Here is a 21,700-nt window from a genome sequence, read left to right on the forward strand (position 1 = left end):
AAAAATAAAATCGTTTTTAAAAAACTATAAATTTGGGGTGCCTGGGTGTCTCAGTTGGTTAAGTGTCTGCCTTCGCCTCAGGTCATGATCTCAGCATCCCAGGACCGAGTCTTGCATAGGACTCTCTGCTCAGCAGACACTCTCTGCTCAGCCTGCTTCTCCCTCTCCCTCTGCCCCTCCCCCCTGCTTGTGTGCACGCTCTCTCTCTCAAATAAATAAATAAAATATTTTTAAACAATAAATCAATAAAAACCCCTAAATTTTAAAACAACTTTAAAGTGAGACAGACTCCTATTGTATATGAGCTTTTTAAAAAATATTATTAAGGCAGCCAGTGATTCAGTGAGGCATCCTGTTAGACATTTTATATCAGTTTCCCCCAAAAACCTTGTATGCGTTACTACCTCCACTTTCACAGCTAAGAAAACAGAAGTAAGGGAAGAATAAGGAGCCCACTGAAGGTCACACAGCTAGTCAGGGGTGAGAACAGAAGTCACATTTAAATGGTGTGGCCATCGAAGAGATGCAGGTGTACAAGGCACAGTAAGGGAGGAAACTGGCAGAGAAGAGGGAGTAGGAGTAAGAAGAGAATGAAGGGAGGAAGTTTGTTCTCAAAACAGTGTAAGGTGATATGCACTTTACTCAAAGTCCGTCCTGGTGGTTGACACAAGAGACAATCAGTACACAGCGCACTGACTGTGGAAAAGAACACCAAGTAAGACATTTTCCTGAGTCTAAGGGTGAAGGCCCTCCCTCCCGCCCAGCCAAGTTTCAAGGGTTCTTCAGCCCCTTTCCAACAGTGTCCTCAGCATAGCCGCCCTCCCCCAGTACAAATAACCATGATGATGAGTTTCAAGAGGATGTTTTCCCAACCCTAGGTAGCACGTAAGCAAAAATATTTTTTTAAAGACTTATTGATTGATTTTAGAGAGAGAAAGAGCTGGCGAAGGAGGAGAGGGAGAGAGTCCCAAGCAGACTCCCCCACTGAGTGCGGAGCCCAAAGCAGGGCTCGAACTCACGACCGTGAGATCATGACCTGAGCTGAAACGCCTAATAGATTGTGCCCCCAAAATATTTTTAAGTTTAAAAAAAGTACAACTTGGGACGCCTGGGTGGCTCAGTTGGTTAAGCAGCTGCCTTCGGCTCAGGTCATGATCCCAGCGTCCTGGGATCGAGTCCCACATCGGGCTCCTTGCTCCGCAGGGAGCCTGCTTCTCCCTCTGACTCTGCCTTCCACTCTGTCTGCCTGTGCTCACTCTCGCTCGCTCGCTCTCTGACAAATAAATAAATAAAATCTTTTAAAAAAATAAAATAAAAATAAAAATAAAAAAAAATAAAAAAAGTACAACTTCTATGCAAACTAGCTTCTAGATAAGCCTGGTGCCTCACCACTTAGAACTGATGGTGTCCCTAAAGCTTTCTGGAGGCTCCTCTGCTCCGTAGTTCTCCAAGAAAAACATCACGGGATATAATAGGCCATCACCGCCTCCCTGTGTAACTACAACCCTTGGGTTCCAACCATCTCTGTTAGTTGAAAGGCTGCATGACATTCCGCCAGATGGATGCTTTTTATGTACTTGACCCTTCCCCTGTGAGTCAGGAATGTTGCTTTTCTAAGTGAGGCCACGGTTAAACACCTACAAGCATGAGACTCTTCTCATATCCTGCACCGTCTCCTTAGGAAGGGTCTCACAGGTGACATTGCTTGCATGATAGGGCACTCACAGTCCAAGATCCAAATATCTGTGACCAGATCACATTTGCCAAATAGATTGTAGCCATCTGCTTGCCACCTGCAATATACAAATGGTATTGTTTTATTACATTGTTGCCAGCTTCAGGAGTCCTCTTACAATTTTGTCTTTCAGTGAATAACTGAAACATTATTGTCCTAGTGTCTTGCTTCGCATGATCGTTGAGTAGTTCTTATTCCCCGATGTCATGGACATCTGTCAACTCTGAGAATGTGTTCCCTGGGATTTGGGGAACACTAAGATGACTCCCTCCCTCCCCCAGCCCTCAATATAGGGCTCCAGTCACTGGATCTGAGCTGGAATCACTTCCACGTACGGGGAGCTGTGGCCTTGTGCAATGGTCTCCGGGTAAGGCGCTCCCTGGCAGTGGTGTGTTGAGGCCAGTGAGGACGTCCAGGGCCTCCCATCCCGCCATCTCGAGCCTCTTCCTCCTGACCCCGTGGATGAGCGCAGCCCATGGTTGAGCTCTCATCCGATGCTTTCCCGTTGTTAGCATCCCTCCCACAATTCCTGGATGTGCTTTATTCTTTAGTATAAATCCTACTCTGGCAAATGTACCTTGCTGGGGTCTCGGTGGCATCTTTGGGAATACATTAAGAGGGCAGTTTCATTAGAGGGTAGGGAATGACCAGGTCCTGACTCCCTCCACCAGGAGGGATCTGGAAAATTCTGGCGGAGCTCTCCCTCCTGGAGACCCCTGGGCACCCACACTGGACAGCAGCAGGGGAGAGAAACCAGGGCCTGGTGGCTGGTGGAGTCACACGCAGCCTTGCTGCTGGCGCTGTTCTCTCCCCTCCCTGGAGGTTAATACGACCCTGCAGAAACTGGATCTCTCTATGAACGGCTTTGGGAACGAGGGGGCTACGGCCCTGGGGGAGGTCCTCAGACTCAACAACTCCCTGGTCTACCTAGACATCAGCTGCAATGACATCACCAACGACGGAGTCTCCAAAATCAGCAAAGGGCTGGAGGTCAACGAGAGCCTCAAAGTTCTGAAGGTGAAGTCTTCACTTAAGCTGGGAGCAGGGCGTTTTACGTGTGTGTCCGTGTGTGTGCACACGCGCATTCAGGTGTGTGTGCGTGCATCATCTGTGTGTGTGTGTGTTTATGTTGGGCGGGGGCGGCAGGGTGATGGGGTTGCATGTTGCTGGGGAGAATTGTTAGGAAAATTCGCATTACGCTTCACAACCCTAGTGTCACCCTCTGCTGTGCCCTGGCACATGGGCTCATCTCCCAACCCATCCTCCTTCCTCCCACCTGGGACTTTGCTCCACACTGAAGCCAGAGTGTGCGTTTTGAGCATAAATCTCACTTCCACCCGGACCAGCATCTAGTCCCCTTCAGCTTAGACCCCCGCCTGGCTTCCTGTGGTTCAGAGCCAGTTCTCTCCTTCTGGTGTGCTTCTCCAGACTCAGTTGGGTCCAGCTCTCCCAGTGGCCTCGGCTCAGTCTCCCCTGTAATGCTCTTCCCCACTGTTCCCTGCCCCTACCTGAGTCACTGCCCCAGCTCAGTGCCCTGCTCCAGCAGCCGTCCTCACGGACCCTCAGATCTCAGCTCACCCTTTCATGCAGAACTTGCCAGGTTCCTCCCTAGACTCTCATTCCAGCGACTCACTGACTGTCTGGTCACCCCCACTGGTGTGAGAGCTGCACCAGACCAAAGACGCTGTTTTCTTCTGCCCATTATTTTACCCCTTGTACCTATGGACACATAATAGATGCCCAATGAATGTCCTTTAATGAAAGAATGAATACATCTTTCATTTTATTTGTAAAAAGACTTAATGTATTTATTTGACAGAGAGAGACAGGGAGAGAGGAAACACAAGTGGGGGAGTGGGGGAGGGAGAAGCAGTCTTCCCGCTGAGCAGGGAGCCTGATGTGGGGCTCGATCCCAGGACCCTGGGATCATGACCTAAGCCGAAGTCAGATGGTTAACAACTGAGCCACCCAGGCATCCCTACATCTTTCATTGTAAATTGATTGGCTTATAGGGGTGCCTGCCTCTGCCGGTTGCCCCCACCCCTAGCTTGTATGCACTCTCTCTCTCTCTCTGTCAAATAAATACATAAAATCTTTTAAAATAAATAAATACATAGATTGTTTTTTAGATGCTAAAATCTAACATAGAAGTTCCTGGGCGGGGCGCCTGGGTGGCTCAGTGGGTTAAAGCCTCTGCCTTTGGCTCAGGTCATGATCTCAGGGTCCTGGGATCGAGTCCCGCATCGGGCTCTCTGCTTGGCGGGGAGTCTGCTTCCCTTCCTCCCTCTCTCTTTGCCCACCTGTCTGCCTACTTGTGATCTCTCTGTCAAATTAAAAAAAAAAAAAAAGAAGCTCCTGGGCGGTTAGAAAACAGATGACAAAGGAGGCCTTCCATTACCAGTTTCCCTTTCTGGGACTCCTGCCATGAGGCAGGTGCCTATCAGGGGGCTGGCTTCTTGCCCCCCACACGGCCCTCCAGCATGGGCTCCATGCGCGCCCCCTGTCAGATGGGAAAGCCGAACCTACGTGACCAGCTCAGGCCCTGCAGCTCGAGAGAGGCAAAGAAGTCAGCCTCGCCTGGCTTCCCGCTGCAACTCCAAATTCCTCAAGATGGGAGAGGGGGTGTTTCGGGGGCCACAGATGTGGGGGTGCTGGTGGAGGACAGGAGTTCGAAGTCAGTGACAGTGAACTGTCATCTCATAGGACAGGCACCTCAGCACTGCAAAGAGGAAGCCAGCTTCCCAGCAGTGGAGGGAGCAGGGGGACCAGCTGGGGACCGCGAGAGGTGACAGTGAGGTCTGGCCCGAGCCAGAGGAAGAGTAACTCAGAAGACAGACTGACTGATGCAGCCTGCCTGGGATTCAGCCTCCGTGGAACCATGAAACCAAGTTCAGAGCACCCGAATCGTAACAGATTGAAACGTTGCCTCAGCAACATGACAACGGGGGGTTATCTCTACTGGGTGGGGCACTGGCGATTTTAACATTTTTTCTACCTCTCTTTGAATTTCTTGTATAATGACCATGGGTCACTGTTTAAATGTTTAAACATATTGTCATGTGTTTAAATATATGTAAAATTCTCTTAATGTTTTAAAATGAAAGGAAAACGTTTTAAACACAACTTAAAACCTACCTCTCAGCTGGGGTGTAGGTGGGAGCCAGGTGAGTCTTGCGCCTGGAATGATCTCCTGTTCTCCACGTCGAGCACGGTCCTCCTTTCCCTACTCTTGGAAAAAGAAGGATTTCCCCAGGGAAGTGTGTCAACCAAAGGCTTCTGAAGCTAAGCCTTAGGAAGTCCGTGTTTTCTCTCTCGAGTCCATCGGAGCCAGGGAAACACCGGACACAGAGTATGTGCTCAGTGAAAGTTCTGGAGGCCTCATGAAGACACCACCTGGCAGAAAGCCTACAATAATAATAACTAACATTCATTTGCTGCTTAGTGGGTACAAAGCATCCTTTTGAATGCTTTGCTTGAATTGATTTATTGGAACCTCAGAGTGGCCCGAAGCGATAGGTACCCAGTGGTCAGGGAATTAATCCAAGGCCAGCAAACTAGGAAGCAGAGCCACTGGACTCTGTGTTCCTTGCTGTTAACCACTACACCAAGCTTCAGCAGCTCTCAGCTGCCTTGGGATCATGCCCTACGTGCTCAGCTAGGCCTTCACGGTCCCTGTGAAGCTCTGTGGCTCCTGCTCAAGAGATGTTTGCCATTGCCCAAACACCTCTGCACCTTTGCACTTGCCTGCCCCTGTCTGCTTTGGTGCATCTCATTCCCTCTTCTGGTCCTGCCCCCGCTTCTTCCAGACCTGAAGAATCCCCATTATTTCTGCAAGGCTTACCTCAAGTGTCCTCTCCCTGGTGTTGGATGCCTCTTTCCTGGCTTCCGCGGTACCAGGGTGTGCCTCTGTCACTGCCCTCATGCACTTCTGATGCTGTTTACACGTTTGCCTGCGGCCCCCTCTAGACTGGAAGCTGAGGGAAGGCAGAGACCTGTCCTGTCTGCCTGTGCGTCCCTTAGCACGTTTCCCAGCAACTGGCACATGGTAGGTTTGCTGGCTGGATGGATGGACGAACAGATAGATGAATGAATGAGCAGTGAGACGGACAAGCAGATGGGTGTCTGGACAAACAGGCAGGGAGACAGGTGCTTGCAGAGAAGTCTGGGTGGAAGACAGAGATGACAATTTGATGGGAAGTAACGGAAGCCGTGCTCTGAGCCTGCCTCTCCTGTCCCCACCTTATCCCTTGCATCTCTCGTCCCTCTTCCCACAGCTTTTCCTGAACCCTGTGAGTATGGATGGGGCTGTTTCACTTATCCTGTCCCTCAAGAGGAACCCCAAATCCAAGATGGAAGAGATCGACATTTCCGTGAGTGATCAGGGCGCACACCGGGGGCACCAAGAGCTCTATCCCTCCCACAAGTGCTCCCGTGACAAGGTCACTCCTTTTGGAGTACAACTTGGCCCTCTCTCGGGGTCCTTTTAGCAGGAGTAGCCACTCCCTCCGTAACTTCACGGTGTGACATCCCAGACCGGAGCCCGGGTGGGTCTGGGAGCAGAGCAGAGACCGAGAAGGGATCCCCAGAGCAGCCTTCGCTCACCGCCAGCCCAGCTCGTGGACAGCCCTGGCTCCAGGACGGTTCCAGAACCACAGAACTTTTAGAATCTGTGTAGTTAACACACACATAATCTGTATTTGTATGCCATGACATGGGCCCCCTGAGAGTAGAAGGTAAGGGTTAACCCCCCGATGGAGGAGGAGGCCCGAGGAAGAGATGACACTGGGCCAGGTGTTCTTGCCTGGATCATCAGACAGGCGGCGGCTGGTCCTCCGCTTTATACCGGTCCCTCCCCGCCCCCCAAGTGAGCTTCTATGCCCCAGCTCATCGGACCCCACTCTGGGAGGTGGGTGGAGTTTTCTCATGTTCCAGAGCGACCATGAACACAGTATTGCAGTCCGAGGGCTCACACGATAGAAATGTATTATCTCACAGTTCCGTAAACCAAGGCCCAGGATCAAGGTGTTGGCAGGATTGGCTCCTGCAGAGGACTATGAGGAGGAGGGTTTGATGCTTCTCCCAGCTTCTGGCCATTTGCTGGCAATCGTGGATGTTCCTTGGCTTGTAAGAGCATCACCCTGATCTCTGCCTTCAGCTTCAGACGGCGTTCTCCCGGTGTGCATGTCTATCTCTGTTTCCAAATGTCCTTTTTAGAAGGACACCAGTCACAACGGATTAGGGTCCACTCCAAAAACCTCATCTTGACTCCATCCTCTAAAAAGACCCTATTTCCAAATAAGATCACCTTCACAGGTATAGGGGATTAGGACTTCAGTATCTCGTTGGTGGGAACGCAGTTCAACCCATAACAAGAACTTTTCCTCATCCTTCTATGTACAAGGAAAGTGAAACAGAGAAGTTAGGTCACTTGCCCAGGATCACAAAGGCAAGCGAGAAACTCGACAAGGGATAAACCCAGGGCTTCTGCCTCTTGCTCTAGAGTTCTATCAAGACACAGTGTTAAAGTCAGGTTATATTATTTTAACGTCCCACAAATACGATGTTTTGCCAAGATTTTATTGCCATGCAATAGTATCAGTGATGGTATTTTGAAGATTTAAGCCCAGGCTCCTTGGAACTGAGTAATAAGTGAAATTTGGACTTAGGTTTGCCCCAATTATAAAACATTGGAAAAACACCCCTTCTTTTCTTTTCCCATTGTTCTCTTCCCCTTGCTCCCTGCCCCCGGGGTCCACCTTTGCTCACAGTCTGTCTCCTCGGGGGCCCTCTGCCCACCCTCACCCAATAGCTCTGGCCTTGCACCCCCCCATGCTGCCTTAGCCCCCATTCCACCCTGCTTCTGAGGCATTTGCTGTCCCCCGAAGCCTGCCCCAGTGCAAGCTGGAAGGCATGTCCTATGGCACTGTCTTGCCGTCTGAGGGAACGTTTAGAAGCGGTGCTATTTGGCTAATCCCAGATGGCACAGGACGCCACGAGCTGGGATCACCCTGCCCCCTTAAAAGCCTACCAGCCGCACAGACAGGTCTGAATTAGACTTTTCCCTCCCTTTTGTCATCTCTCCTGATGTAACTCTAAACAGTGTTGGAACCCCTTCATTGTAGATGAACTTTCTCTAGAATACCTACAAACTGGGATGAGTTAAGCCTTCAGCCCTTAAGCACGGGTTTAATTATCTGAAGTGGCAAATAATTCCTCAGAACCACATCTGAGGAATGAGACAGGCTCACCCAACCAGAGGAGGCTCGCTTGGGCCAAACACTGCTTCACAGAACACGGCTTCTCCCGTGGCCTATTACCCCGCTCAGAGGGCACTTCCAAAAGGGGAGTCCCCAGTGAGTTTTGAGTCAGGATGGGGTGGTTGGGATGAGGAATCCTCTTCCGGGGCATCTGCTCTAAAGTCCAATATGGCGTAGAAATGGACATTTCAGGGCTTTTGTCTCGGGCGCCATCTCCTACCCCCATAGCTGGGTGTCATCTGTCACACGCAGACACTGAGGCTCGCCCCCCAAAAGCCGAGGAGACAGTGTGGGGCAGGCTGCCCCTCAGCCGGAACAGTCGATCAAAATCACGTGCGAACCTTACAAATCAAATTGCAAGCTCTGAGAACAACGAAGGACCCCAGGCTAGGAGCAGCACTGCAGAACAAGCTGGAAAAGAAAACAAAAAACAACAACAACAAAAAAAATCCCCAAACCAAAACCTCTGCTTTTGGCTTGGATGCACCTGCTGGTCTGAGGGGGTGGAGAGGTGGGGAGGGGGCCGGGGTGTGGAGATGGTACAGTGGATGGCTTCCTCAGGTTGGGTCCCCTCTCTTCCTGCCTCAGAATGTGCTGGTGTCTGAGCAGTTCCTAAAAATATTGGACGGGGTGTGTACCATCCACCCCCAGCTGGATGTGCTGTACAAGTCCGTGCAAGGCTTCTCTGCCAAGAAAGCGCTCCTCCAGTGGACGAACCCCATGAAACTGATCCAGGTGAGCCCTTGCCTTCCTCCCCGAGACCCCAAGGATCCAGAGGCTCCCCTCCCCCCCAAAGCATCTGCACAGTCCTCTCTGACAAGGAACGTTTCAGACGTGGAATGTTCCTTGTGGATGTTGGTTCCTCCAGCAGAGCTTCCCGGCTCCCCGAGGAAGGGGCCATCTGGGACCTGGCTGGAGGGGAGGGGAGGAGAGGGCCGGTCTTGGAACAGGATGGTTTCTACGGTACAGCCAGGCTCCTCCAACCAAGGCAAGTCGCTGCGCTCTCTGAGCCCCAGTCTCTTCTTGTGGAAAACAAGTAGAACAACACGACTCACCCCAGAAGGGCTGTGGAGAGCCGATTCTGTTAAACACACATGAAGGGCTTAGAGCCATGCCTGACCAATAATAAGCGCCCAGCAAAGGCAAGCTCTTGCCAATGAGTGGTAAGGATGGCCAAGACACTCCCCGGCTCCCCCGCCCCCGCCGTAGTAAGGACAGCTATTGGATGGCTCTGGCTAAGGAGAGACTCTCAGGTCCTTTCTATCTCGTGGTCACCTGCTCTTAGCTCAAGTCTCAGATCACAGGAGGCAGTTTTAGAGCTGCAAGGACGCTCGTCGGGTCTGATCAGCTCACAGAGGAGCATCCAGTGCAGGCTGGTGTTCCTACTCCGGACTCTCGTCGGCAGCCGGGTGGACGGGCCCCTGCTGGGTGCCCACTGGCTGCTATCTGGGGTGATGCCGCGCCCATGCGGGTCCTATGGGCTGTGTGCTGCTGGGGCTGCTTCCTGCTCCTTGGTTGGTCTGCTCTGTGCCTTAGCCTCCAGGACTAAATTGAAAAGCTCTGCGTGCAGAATATTGCTGTGTGGAAAGTTCTAGAAGGCGGGGGGTATCAAGTATCTTCACGAGTCAGATGACATCAATGGAACCAAGACAAAACCACAGGAATGAGATGCGAAGTGGGGGCTCCACCCCGTGTTTAAAACAGCATAGAAATCTTTAGGAATCTCATAAGAATTCCAGATTAGAGACCAAACCTGATGTGCAATGGAAAACATAGTCCTTCCCCTCGGGGTGGGGTGGGGGGGCAACAGTCTGGTTGGGAGGATCGGACAGATGCGGTAACTTTTCATAGATATATGACAGATAATAAATGAGTGACAGGCAGCAAATATCATCCAAGTCCAGAGCAGAGGCCACTGTGGGATTAGGCAAACAGAAAAGGACACGTCTTGGGGAAGGGCCCTGAAGAGCAGAAAGGATTCAGGTGAGTGACAGCGACAGCGAGGAAGTTCTGGGAATAGGATTCCCACCAGCAAAGGAGCCGGGGGTGGTACACACCATGTGCTTGGGGGATGGGGAGGACCACGCGGCTCCAGCAAAAGAACCCCGTGATTCCAGGCTCCTGCAAAGCCTGGCAGTCAAGGCTGTGCAGGGAGGCGCGGGCTGGCTGGGGCTCATTGTTGGGATTTGATCCCACAGGACGTAGGGAGCCAGCGATAGTTGCTGAGCAGTGGGAGATGTGAATCCAGCAGGACTGAGGGATAAGTTTTCAGGCAATGGAGAGGAAATGAACCGAAGAGGGTAAAGATGAGAGAGGGAACACCAGTGAGGACACTGTGATCGTATGATAACAGCATTCTAGAGTGGCGCTCTGCCTGAGAGCCGCAGTGGAAGTGGAGGGACTGATGTCGCAGGTACCATTATGGGGCATCTCCAGGATTTGGTGAATATTTGGGTACATGGTGCATGCGTGTGAGTGTGTGTGAGTATGTGTGTGTTCGGAGAAGGAAGGCTTGTCGTGATAGGAGAGAGCCAAAGACAACCCCAAGAGTTCGAACCCAGGCGACTAGAAAAATTGGCAGGGGAAGCAAAGTCTTCTCTGGCCGCACCCTCTCTCCCTACTCCTCCCCACTGGCTCTGCACAGTTGAACCCCAAGGGATTTCCCCCTGTTTATCTACACCAGTTCTCGCTCAACCTCAGGCCGGTGCACACGCATGTTCCTCTGCCTGGAACACCCTTCCTCCTGCCTTCTGTGTCTCACTCGCTCCTACTCTTCCTCTAGGTCTCTACTCAAGTTCACGTCCTAGGGCAACCCTTCCAGATTCCCTAGTCGGGAGTGCTAGCCCCTCTCTGAACCCGTCCAGGGCAGGAGCAATGATGGGTTATATCAGTAGCACCTACCAGAGCCACAGGCCCTTCTTGAGCTGGTCCAAGCTCTTGTTGCTGACCACACAAGCCACTCTAACTGGTTTTAAGCAAAGAGGGATATATTACCAGAGACCGACCCCAGAAAGGTGGAGGGGGCCTGAAGAAACAGACTCCTAGTTTAGGTTCCAGAAATGGCTCCCCCAATCCCCGACGTGGGCTGCCAGTGTGGAGGCAGCTTCTGCTGTGAACGGGAGGCTGCCCAGTGGGGAATCAGCTGCCGAATCAGGCCCGCCCCGCAGCTGCCTCCGGCCTGCTCAGACCTCTCACACAAGCCTCCCCTGGCTGCTTGGTGAAACGCATCTGATTCAGTCGCCTAGCTGCAAGAGAGGTTAGGGAAGGTCCGTGTTTAGCTCTGCAGTGTCTGCCTCATGGAGCTGCGTGTGTGGAGGGGACCGGATTCATGGCGGCTCACCCGTGGGGTCCCCCCCGGGGCTGGCAACCGCTGGGAGGGTCGAGCTGCCTGAGAGTCACCTGGGACGTGTTGGCCTGTGGTGCTAGTGGGTGTCAGCATGGACTTGTGGGCAGCTGAGCCGCTCAGGATGCTGAAGTCAGGTCCCTCCGGGGAGAGAGGCAGCGCACCCCAGAGGGGTTGGTGCGGGGGAGGCAAGAGCAGGACTGAGGACTGGTCCCTGAGGAGTTCCCCAGCGAGCATGCTATCTGCGGGAATGTCTGTCAGTCCAGCTGGGCCTCAAAGGCCCGTCGAGAGTGCGAGGGGAAGAGACACGTACACATACTTCAGAAGGACCCCAAAAGAATGTTTGAATGATACGATAGGAAGATGTTGGATGGATGGAGAGACAGGTAATAGATGATAAATGAATGATAGATAGACAGACAGACAGACAGACAGAACAAACAGCAGGGACTCTAATTCTTCCCTCTTTGGAGTTGTCTGGAGATCCTGCTCCGCGGAGTGGGGGCTCCTGGAAAGCGAGCAAACCCGCAGAGCCGTCATGGCGGGCAGCTTGCCACGCCTCACCCTGTGCGGGGCTCCTGGGCTCAGGCAACCGCCACACACAGGAGACTTGGGCTCCCCCGTCTCCTTCGTACACCTCCCCTCCGCTTGCCAGGCTGCCCCTTTGGCAGGGGGCGGCGGGTGGGGCGGTGGGCGGTGAGTGGGTGTTCTAAAGCCAGTTGTGTGCTCCTGGGGTCTCCTGCTTCTCTCAGAGCTATGCCGACCAGCACAAAATCACAGTCCTCGACTTCTTCAAGAGCTTGAACCCTAAGGGAATGATGACGATGCCTGTGGGGGACTTCCGGAAGGCCATGATACAGGTGTGCGGACCCCGTGGCTATAGCCCAGGGGGTGGGGGGTGGTGTCTGTGTGTCTGTCCGTCCGTGTGTCTGTGTGTGTCTGTGTCTGCATGTGTGTCTGTTTGTGTGTGTTTATGTGTCTGTGTGTATCTGTCTGTGTATATTTGTGTGTGTGTCTGCGTATATCTGTGTGTCTGCATGTGTTCGTGTATCTCTGCGTCTGTCTCTGTGTGTGTCTGTGTGTGCCTGTGCTGCCTATGTGTCTGTGTATCTGTATGTGTGAATATCCGTGTGCGTGTGTGTTTCTGTGTCTGTGCGTATCTCCATGTCTGTCCATGTGTCTGTGTGTCTGCATGTCTGTCGGTCTGGGTGTGTGTGTCTGTGTGTATGTCTGTCTTTCTGTCTGTGTCGGGGGGCTGCTGACCTTGCCCGGTCCATCCAACCCTTCAGCAGGACATGGTCCCCCTAAACCTGCCCCAAGTCAGGGAGCTGATAAAGAAGCTGGATGACAAGACAGGCATGGTGAACTTCAGGTCAGTGTGGGCGCGGCGGCCATCTGATCCCGCTTCTGCCCTGGAAGCCCCGCTGCACCCCCCAACCCCACAGGCGCCCGGGGCTGAGCTGAGCTCCAGGTGCACCCTGCACTCCATGAGGCGACCTCAGCTCCATGGAAGCAGCTGGCTGCGCTCTCCGGGGCTCCCAAGCCCACCCCACGGTCTGCCCTCTGCCTCAGCTTCCCCTCAACCACAGGCTGCTGGCTGCAGGGCCAGACTCTGGGGACACAGTGAGGTGACACACCGGAGTGCATGGCTAGACCCCGGCGTGTTGGGAGGGGTCTGCAGGTCCCCTGGGAGCCCAAACAGGAGGATCACTCCGGCCGGACTGTTGTGGTTCAGTGGTTTGTGACATAGTCTCCATCCCTTAAAGAGACAGGAAGGGGCTGGGATAACAGTCATAGGGATAACGACACTGTCCATGGGCCCTGTACTCTGCGGGCCACTGGGCCTGCCCAGGTGCCCTAGCGGCTGTCGTCGCCTGCCCGCGGTGACGGACACTGAGCTTTGGAGAAGGGCAGCACGGGAGCTCAGTGCGCACACAGGACGCGGCAGCTGTGCCCTTTGAAGCCAGGCCTGTGTGCTGGACCTCCTCGCCGAGGCCTGCCGATTGGGCTCCCGTCTGGCCCCGCAGCTGCGTGTCTTATAGTGTCCTTCGGGAGCTCTAGCCAAGGGATCCCTCTGGCCCTGCCCCATAAGCCCTCCCCGGGTACCTCCGTCCTGTGCCCCAATCAGCGTGTGTGTGGGTGATATAGTGGTTTAAAACAGGCTCCGGGGCCAGACCACCTGAGGCCCCAGGCCAGCCCCACTCCTGGGCATGTTACCCAGACTCCTCAGGCTTCAGTTTCCCCATCTGTACTATGAAACTCATGATAGTATTCACGGCTTTGGAGTTTTTGAGGACTGAATGGATGAACGCCTATAAAACGTTAAGAACGTTACCTGGCATGTGGCAGGCTCAGGGGACACACATGTTTTCTTACAAATTACTGCACCCTCACACACACGCTGTTTCTTATTTCTCATAAATAGACCCATGTTATCACGTTCCTCTGAACTTGCTTTGCCTCCCAGTCTGTCTTGGCAATCTTTCCAGGTTTGTACATTTAGAACCATCTCTGTCTTTTTAAATGCCATGTGCTAGTTCATAGCACAGACATCTCATCCTTGAAGCTCAATTTTATGGACGTTTAAAGCATTTCCATTGTTTTGCCACCACAAATAAGACTGTAACCAGCATCCTTTTGTCTATGGCGTTTGCCCCAGTCTCTCTCACAAGGGCTCGGCACAGCGGATCCCGTGCAATCCCTGTGCCGAAGGGGGTGCACGTTCTGAATGTCAACCTACAACCAAACCCTTGCCAACAACGTGAACCAGCTCACTGCCCCGTCTCGGGCCAGCACGGAGATTTACCCAAGTTCAACCCTCTGCCACCAGGAGGGGTGGGCGGACACATGGTCTCTCGTGGATCGGAGTCTGCCTAGACATTCCCGCCAGCCTGCCCCGAGCCTCCACTGACACTGTGTATCCCCTCACCTTTCAAACCAGTCTCCTGAACACGGCGAAGCCATAGCAACAAGTCTGGTCTGGAAAGAAGTCCTGGCGACCCAGAAGTCCTGGCAAGTCAGACGGTGGCAGGGAGGAAGCGGAGATCTGTCTGAAACCCCCGTAGACACACATCAAGGCCAGGCTGTGAGCGAGGCAATAAAGTCTGCCTGGGTCTCCCGTCTCTGGGCTGCTGGTGGGGTGCCCTTCCCCTGGGGACAGCACCACCTCATCTGAGTGACCAGCAGGGGGCGCATCCTCAGCAGCCTTGGTGGGAGCTGTGAAAACAAATTGGGAATGCGATGGGGTTGTTGCTAGGCAGCAAGAGAAAAGCGGGAAGTGGGAGCAGGGGAGACCAGTGCAAAACAGTGGTCATCATAGTAAATGTAAACTGTATCCAGGAGAGAGATTTCTGAGATGCTGGAAGCAGCGGTTGAGGGAACAGATGCTCATGAAACGAGATCGGGGACCTCTGGAAGCAAAATGCTGAGGGGCCACGTGGAGAGAGCCCAGGATGGGAGACGGAGACCTGGTGGTGGCCTGGCGCTACCTAGCCACCTGACCTTGGAGCCTTATGCTTCCATCTGAAAAGTAGGACAGCTGAACTAAAGGCTTCCTAATCTGTTCTGGGGAATCCATTACTCTGCATTTCTTTTCTAAAATTCCTTGGAAGCTAGGGAGAAAAGGGCTGCTTAGCATAAAAGCAGGGATAGTCAAGACCAGCCTGAGCTGCACAGGTAGGGGGATGGGTACCTTAAAGGCTTCTGATCAACCTCGCCAGTTATCTTTGTGGATGAACAAAGGCAGGGACCAAAGCATGCATTTCTGTAGCACCACACAACACCTGGCACTTGGTAGATGCTCAATAAAACCTACGGAACGGACAAATGCATGCACGTGGCGATTGTTTTGGGCAGGTGATGGGAAACTGGGAAAATTGGGGGGTAACCAAGAAACGACACTTTGAGCACCGGTGGAGTGCCAGACCGGCGTCTAGGCACCCAGTTACCACCCTGGGTTCCACTTTGCGTCACTGGGGGTCGAGCTGATGCCAAGACCTCTCTGCACATGGGGCAGAACCGTTATTCGAAATAATTTATGCCTCCTCCCCACAGTGCATTTTCCCCTTCCCTTCCTTAATCGACGTGTTAGTCTGCGGTTGAATTTCCATTGCTTGGGTGGCATGGGAGCTCGGAGTCAAAATGAGGATAATGAAAGAAAATAAATGCAATAAGGGATTTGAGGGCTGAAGCTCACATCTACCATACTCCTCAGGGTATGTAGATGTCTTGTGCTCCAACTCCACAAATAAATCGAATCCCTTTGAAGTCAGGCTATGTCTTTTAAGTTTATTATAATCTATAAATTTCTCCATCAAGTCTCCTGCCCATACTGAGCATCCAAAAATTGCTGGTGTCTGGTGGAACCCTGAGGATTATGAAGCCACAGAGTATCAGAATTTGAGGACTGTGGGCCACGGATCAGTAAAACAGCAAAGTTTTCTCAAGATGCTTTTAATCCATCTCTTGCATAAAAATGAGAAGGCAGCAATCCTCTGATCAAATGTTATTTTTTGTTTGGGTAGCTTTGGGAGAATTATGGAGATCTAGGGAAGCTAAAATCCACCCCTACCACCACGCCCGACCTTCCAGGCCTTTCCTTGACACTGCCACCCCCAAGTGGGTGAAGGATGGCCAAGTAACCGCCTGGGAGCCTTCCCAAAATGGGAGTAATTCCCACGAGTGGCCACTAGGTGTCAGGTCAGCTCCAGAAGTCCTGGTGAGCACGTCTTTTCCAGATCTTACAGACTGTTCTATGGGCTTTGCCGCCCACTTTCTATGATTCCCCCACAAGACCCCCACCTGAAATCTGAGCCCCGTAGGGTCCAGCAGCCTGACACTTGGGCAAACCTCTCCAAGGCTCAGTGTTGTCCTTGTGAATTGAGATTTCTAACACCTATCGTTTCTCCCTTGCTGTAAGGAAGAAGATCAAGGGGCTGGTGAAAACCATAAACATTCAGTCCCCTCCCTTATTCAGCCCACCCTGGAGCTGGGCAAGAGCCAGGAGGAGACAGTGATTCACTGCGGAGGGTGGACTGCACATGGAACTCATCCTCTGACAACTGGCTTGCCAAGTCTGGAGGCTGGTGGGCAGGAGGACCCAGGCGGGAGCTGGGAGCCCAAGGTGGAGGTAGAGGAAACTTGCAGAAGTAGGAGAGGCTGGCAGGTGGAAATGGCCCAGAGGGACTGGCCCCGAAGCGGGTCAGGCGGCAACCCCCGGAAACAGCACCCTGGGTGTGACCCTCCTTTCTTGCCCTAACTCAATTAGCTTTGTGTGCTCTTTGCTCCTCCCAGAGACCCTGTATAGAAGGTCTGTTCTTACCCCCATTTTACAGTTGGGGAAATGGAGGCATGGAGAAGTTAAGCATCTCACTTAAGGCTGAGAATCAGACCCTAAGGATACTGCTGTGGCTCCCTGGGGTCTTAACCACTATGTTTCCTGCCCCTCTGTGGCTTCCAAGGGGGAGTTTCAGATCAAGACAGGGAAGTTGAAATGCACTTACATTGTTTATACTCCTTCTGCAACAAAGTGAGGAATAACTAAACCCATAAGCAAGCATGAGCTCCCGGCCAGGCTAGACTAGCCAATGGGAGGGAGGCAAAAGCAGATGGTAATGCTGTATTGGAGCTGATTTCCGAAGGTCAGGTTCATAGGCTCTCCCTGTCCCCTGCATTGCTCAGGAATTGCACCAGGGTCGTAGGATGGGAGAACAGAAGGAAGTGTCTGGAAAGTTCGGTGTGGCTAAGCACACAGATTCTGAAATGTGGCATCTCTGGGTTTGAATTCTGCCTGGCTTTACCACTTGCCAGATCCGTGACTTTGAGCAAGTTCCTCGGTCCCTCTGAATCTCAATTTCCTCATCTGCAGACAGAAACAATAATGGTATCCTGCCCCACAGGATGGCTGTGAAGATTGAATGAGCTCATGCGTGTGACACACCGAGCCCAAGGCCTTGCACACAGTTAGGACTTCTTATAAGGGTGACCTCATCATGGTGGGCGTTCCTTTCAGAGAGGAGGGATGAGAGGAGCCCTAGGTCCAGCAGGCACGGTAATGACCAAACCAAGAAGCCGTCTTTGAATTATCCAAATACTGGGTCTTTGAAACACCATGGAAGCATTCTAGTCTCAGGCTTTGGTTAAAGACTTGCATAAAAATCAGAATTTGTTCGGAATCTTTTTTTTCAAGACTTTATTTATTTATTTATTAGAGAGCGAGTGAGCACAAGCGGGGGGGAGGGAGGGAGAGAGACAAGCAGACTCTCCGCTGAGCAGGGAGCCTGACACAGGGCTCCATCCCAGGACCCTGAGATCATGACCTGAGCTGGAGTCAGACTTAACCGACTGAGCCACCCAGGAGCCCCTGTCCGGAATCTTAACTGGAGGGATGCGGGGAGGACCAGGAACGCAGCACTGTGTGAATGGTGCAGGGGACACAGTAGACATCCAGTATTTTTCTCAGCTGCTGAGGTCTGAACCCCTCTTCCTAGGCTGAGAAGGCCTCGCCTGGGGGGGGGGGGGGGGAAGCAGCTGGGACTTGCAACAGGGACTCAGAAGTGTGCCCACACCAGACAGCGACTCTCTGAGCTGGATTCAGGAGCCGGCATCCCAGGGCACCAAGGCCCACCATAAATTCTCTCGAAGAGCTAGAGCACTGCAGCCGGATGAGCCCTGGGAGCCGGCATGATGTTGCTGGGGTCGGCAAGGACACAGAGACCGCCTGCAGGTCAGCTGGGGAGCGGCAGTCCCGGCTGTGCACCGTGCAAGCGTGGCGACAGCTGCCGTGTCCTCAGGGGACCGGGCAGCCTTGCCAAGAGGGGGCTTGGGATTGGTTTTGTTTTGATGGGTTTTGTGTTCAACAAAATCAAACAATGATTGGCAAGGCCAGCCTGCATCCTAAACACTGGCTGCAGACCAGTGGCCTTGAACTACAGGAAGGGAACGTTTCTCCTTCAGGAAGCAGCCGTCCTGGAGTGGGAGGGACACCAGGGGGCCGGGAGGCCCACCTTGAGGCCCAGGGGTTTGCCTCTTAAGGAGGGTTGGTGGTGTGGCCCTTAGAGGGCTCCTTTGGCTGCTCGGCCCCCACCTTAGGAAGTCTCTCCCTTTGTCCCTCCCCCTTTCTCTAAAACAAATATATATATATATAGTTTATATAGTTTTTTTAAAAAAATCCTCTTGGAATTTCCTGAGGGGCAGGAGTGTCTTTGTTTGCCAATGAGGCGACCCAGGGTGGGCCCCCTAGACAGCTTCGGGAGGCTGGTAGCCTGAACCACCAAGCTGGGAACAGAGGTTGGGACTTTCAGCAGATGGGAGAGGAGGTTAGAGATTGAGTTCAATGACATGGGCCGTGTTCTGTCATTCCTACCTAATGAAACTCCAGTGAGAAGTCTGGACAGTGAGGCTCAGAGGAGCTTCCTAGGAAGGGACGCTTTGCCTGCCTCTTAGATCTTGCCTTAGACACATCTTCATGTGCCAGCCGCCCAGCCACAGCTTTCATAATAAAACTGGAATCTGAACTATTGTGCTTTCAGTGAGTTCTGTGAGTTGTTCCAGGGAATTATCCAACCTGAGGGAGTCCTGGGACACCCCCACGTTGTGGCTTGGGATCAGAATGCAACTGTCCTGGGGAGCCCCCTTGCAGCTGGCATCCAAAGTAGTCTGGGGGACCAACGCTCAGTGTGGTGGTGCTGCCCCAGCCCCAGGTGTGATGGACATGGAAACTGTGTACATGAATGAATGATCGTGTTTGAATGACAGAGACAATGTGTGTGCTCAAATATGTGCATGACCGACAAGAGGGTGTCTGTGCCCAACGAGAGGGCTTACCTTTGTCCTGACCAGGCTGTGTCCTAACCAACCTGCTTTGTTGCCAGCATCCTTAAGACTAAAACTCAACTCAGAGCCGCTCCCAGCTTGTATAGCTCCTGGCCGTACCTCCGATTTCCCAGCAGAGGGCGCTTCAACCCCACAAGTTCTCCCCCTCGGAAAAGCCGCAGCTCTCTAAGGCGGAGGTTGGGAGAGAGAAAAAAAAAAAAACAGGACCCCAGACTGGCTCCAGGAAATCAGATTCAGATGCCGCTGGTTTCAGCGACACTGGTCATAGCAGAGGAACGTAGGCCAGAACTCTCACCCTGTCCGGAGAGCAAGCTCCTCCGCCCAGGGACAGGGGCAGGTTCTGTGGGGGCTGAGCTGCACCATCTGAGGGAACCTCTTTATAAAAACATACACTTACAAATGCAACATGAGGTACAGCAAATGGGTGTTTATTGAGAATGAGGAAAAAGTCACAACGAAAGGCACATTTTCTTTAAAAGCTCTTAGCGGTCTGAATGTCAGGTGCACCCAGAGCCCTGGTGGAGCGTCTCGCTGAGGGAGGTTTCCTGCAGCTCCAGCCTCTTCGGATCCTTTAGGGGTGCAGGGGACTCTGCCTCTGCCTGCATCTCCTCCAGCAGCGACTGGCCGCCTCCAAATGAGGAGTCCGGCCAGCTTCCTGCCCATCCTGCCATGAAAACGCGCAAGTCACATCTCCAGCCAGCCAGCCGCCTGTCCGGGTCTCAGCGCCGCGCCACGACCTTGCGCCTGGCCAGCCGCCGTCCCTGCCCTTTCTGCCATGCCCCGGAGGCTGCCACCTCTATCCCTTCTGCCTTTTGAAGCACCAGCCGCTGCTTCTCCATTCTTGAGCCCTGGTTTCCCAGTGGGCTTTCCATCCCCCTGCCCTTCTTTAAAGATTGTAGAACTCACAGCCCCCAGAATGACTTTCCCAAGGGCACTGTGCTACAAGAAATAACCTTTTCTTAAAATTAGTGGGGAATGCAAGTTTGAGGGAGAGGGATTATGTACTTCAGTTTATACTAAAGTGTAAGAGACTTCAATTAAGTTCAGTAAACATTATGAGCCTCCCCCGTGTGCAGTGCTCTTGTGGGTATGTTTGGGATACATCAGTGAATAAAACAAAACCCATCTCTTACAAGGAGTTTACACTCCAGCAGGAAGGGACCGGCCACAAACAATATATACATCAATAAGTAAGTCCTACAGAAGTGTGAGAAAATGTTAAGAGCTATGGGGGTTGGAGATGAGCTGGGAAGGGGTTCAGGAGAGTCATTGCTGGGGGCGTGGGGAGTGGACTGGGGGAGGTTACAATTTCAGGCCGGTAAGAGCAATGACTTGAAGAACATCTAAGGGAAGAGGTTTCTAGGCTGAGGAAGGACCCCAAGACAGGAGCGTGCCTGGGCAGAACCTGTGAGCTGGCCTGTGCAGGCCTGTGGAGCAGAGAGAGGGAAGAAGACGGCTCAGGTGTGGGGGGTGGGGAGGATGGGAGGAGGTCAGAGGTCAGTGGCCTGAGGGCCTCTATGTAGAACACAGGGTCTGGGTGACGGGGACCCTTGCAGAGTTTGGGGCAGCAGAGGGCACACTCGGACATCATTTGAAGGGATGTTTGGGCCTCGATGGGTTAAGCTTGACTTTAGGGATTCATAAGCAGAATCAGGAGAGTCCCTAGGGACTCTCATACTGGCAAGAGCTGAAGGGGGAAGCTGTGGGGGTGATCGGGTGCCAGAACCTGGTTGTATTTAAAGGGGGTGCCAACAAGAATCCCCAACAGAGAGGATATGGACTGTGCGAGAAAGTGATGCCCCAAGGTTTGGGGCCCAAACACCTGGAAGAATAAAGTCTTCATCGCTGACACAGGAAAGCCTTTGATGGAGAAGATTTGAGTGTTGGGGATGGAGAGAAAATCCAGAATTTATTCAGGGGTGTTTTTTTTTTAAGATTTTTTTTTTTATTATTATTCATTTATTTGACAGAGAGAGATCACAAATAGGCAGAGAGGCAGGCAGAGAGAGAGGAGGAAGCAGGCTCCCCGCTGAGCAGAGAGCCCGATGCAGGACTCGATCCCAGGACCCTGAGATCATGACCTGAGCCGAAGGCAGCGGCTTAACTCACTGAGCCACCCAGGCGCCCCTATTCAGGGGTATTTATAAACTGTGGTAGGGGGAGTCACGCAGGCCTTCAGAATCCAAGAATGGGTTCTGTGGGAAGGATCAGGCGCAGGGAATGTGTTGGGAGGCCTGGGTGTCAGAGAGAGGGCGTTTAATGGCAGGAGAACAGCGGAGGCTCCTGCGGGTCTTAGCGCGGACAGAGAAGAGAGGGAGAGCAGAACCGGCACGGGGCACTGCGGGAGGCTACCCCAGCCAGGAGGAAGGTCCCCAGAGTGCAAGGCCCATGGGATGCTTGAGGAAAATGGTCAAGCCCGAAAGACTCACCCCAAGGCCTCTCCCAAGAACAGTGTGGGTGGGTGAGCAGGATGAAGAGAACTCAGGCAGGCCGAGGGCAAAAGCCACCAGGGAAGAAAGGGACAGGAGAGGG

The 21,700-nt window shown here is 52.9% G+C and overlaps 1 protein-coding gene across 9 annotated transcripts in view; it reads left to right on the forward strand.

The window, feature by feature from the left end:
• LRRC74A (leucine rich repeat containing 74A) overlaps positions 1–15,515 on the forward strand; it is a 32,321-nt gene extending 16,806 nt beyond the window's left edge. For 4 of the 9 annotated variants that reach the window (XM_082733608.1, XM_082733610.1, XM_082733613.1 and 1 more), the window contains 6 exons: positions 2,017–2,102; positions 2,558–2,752; positions 6,010–6,105; positions 8,581–8,727; positions 12,088–12,195; positions 12,625–13,853. In XM_082733608.1, the coding sequence (XP_082589734.1) occupies positions 2,017–2,102; positions 2,558–2,752; positions 6,010–6,105; positions 8,581–8,727; positions 12,088–12,195; positions 12,625–13,080 (1,088 nt within the window). In that variant the 3' untranslated portion in view covers positions 13,081–13,853. Of the gene's footprint in view, positions 1–2,016; positions 2,103–2,557; positions 2,753–6,009; positions 6,106–8,580; positions 8,728–12,087; positions 12,196–12,624; positions 13,854–13,994 lie in introns of those variants that run through there. The other 5 variants (XM_082733612.1, XM_082733615.1, XM_082733614.1 and 2 more) reach the window with 5 other exon arrangements.
• Positions 15,516–21,700: the final 6,185 nt, after the last annotated feature.

This window comes from Mustela nivalis, assembly GCF_964662115.1.
Source record: "Mustela nivalis genome assembly, chromosome: 6".
NCBI classification, from domain to species: Eukaryota; Metazoa; Chordata; class Mammalia; order Carnivora; family Mustelidae; genus Mustela; species Mustela nivalis.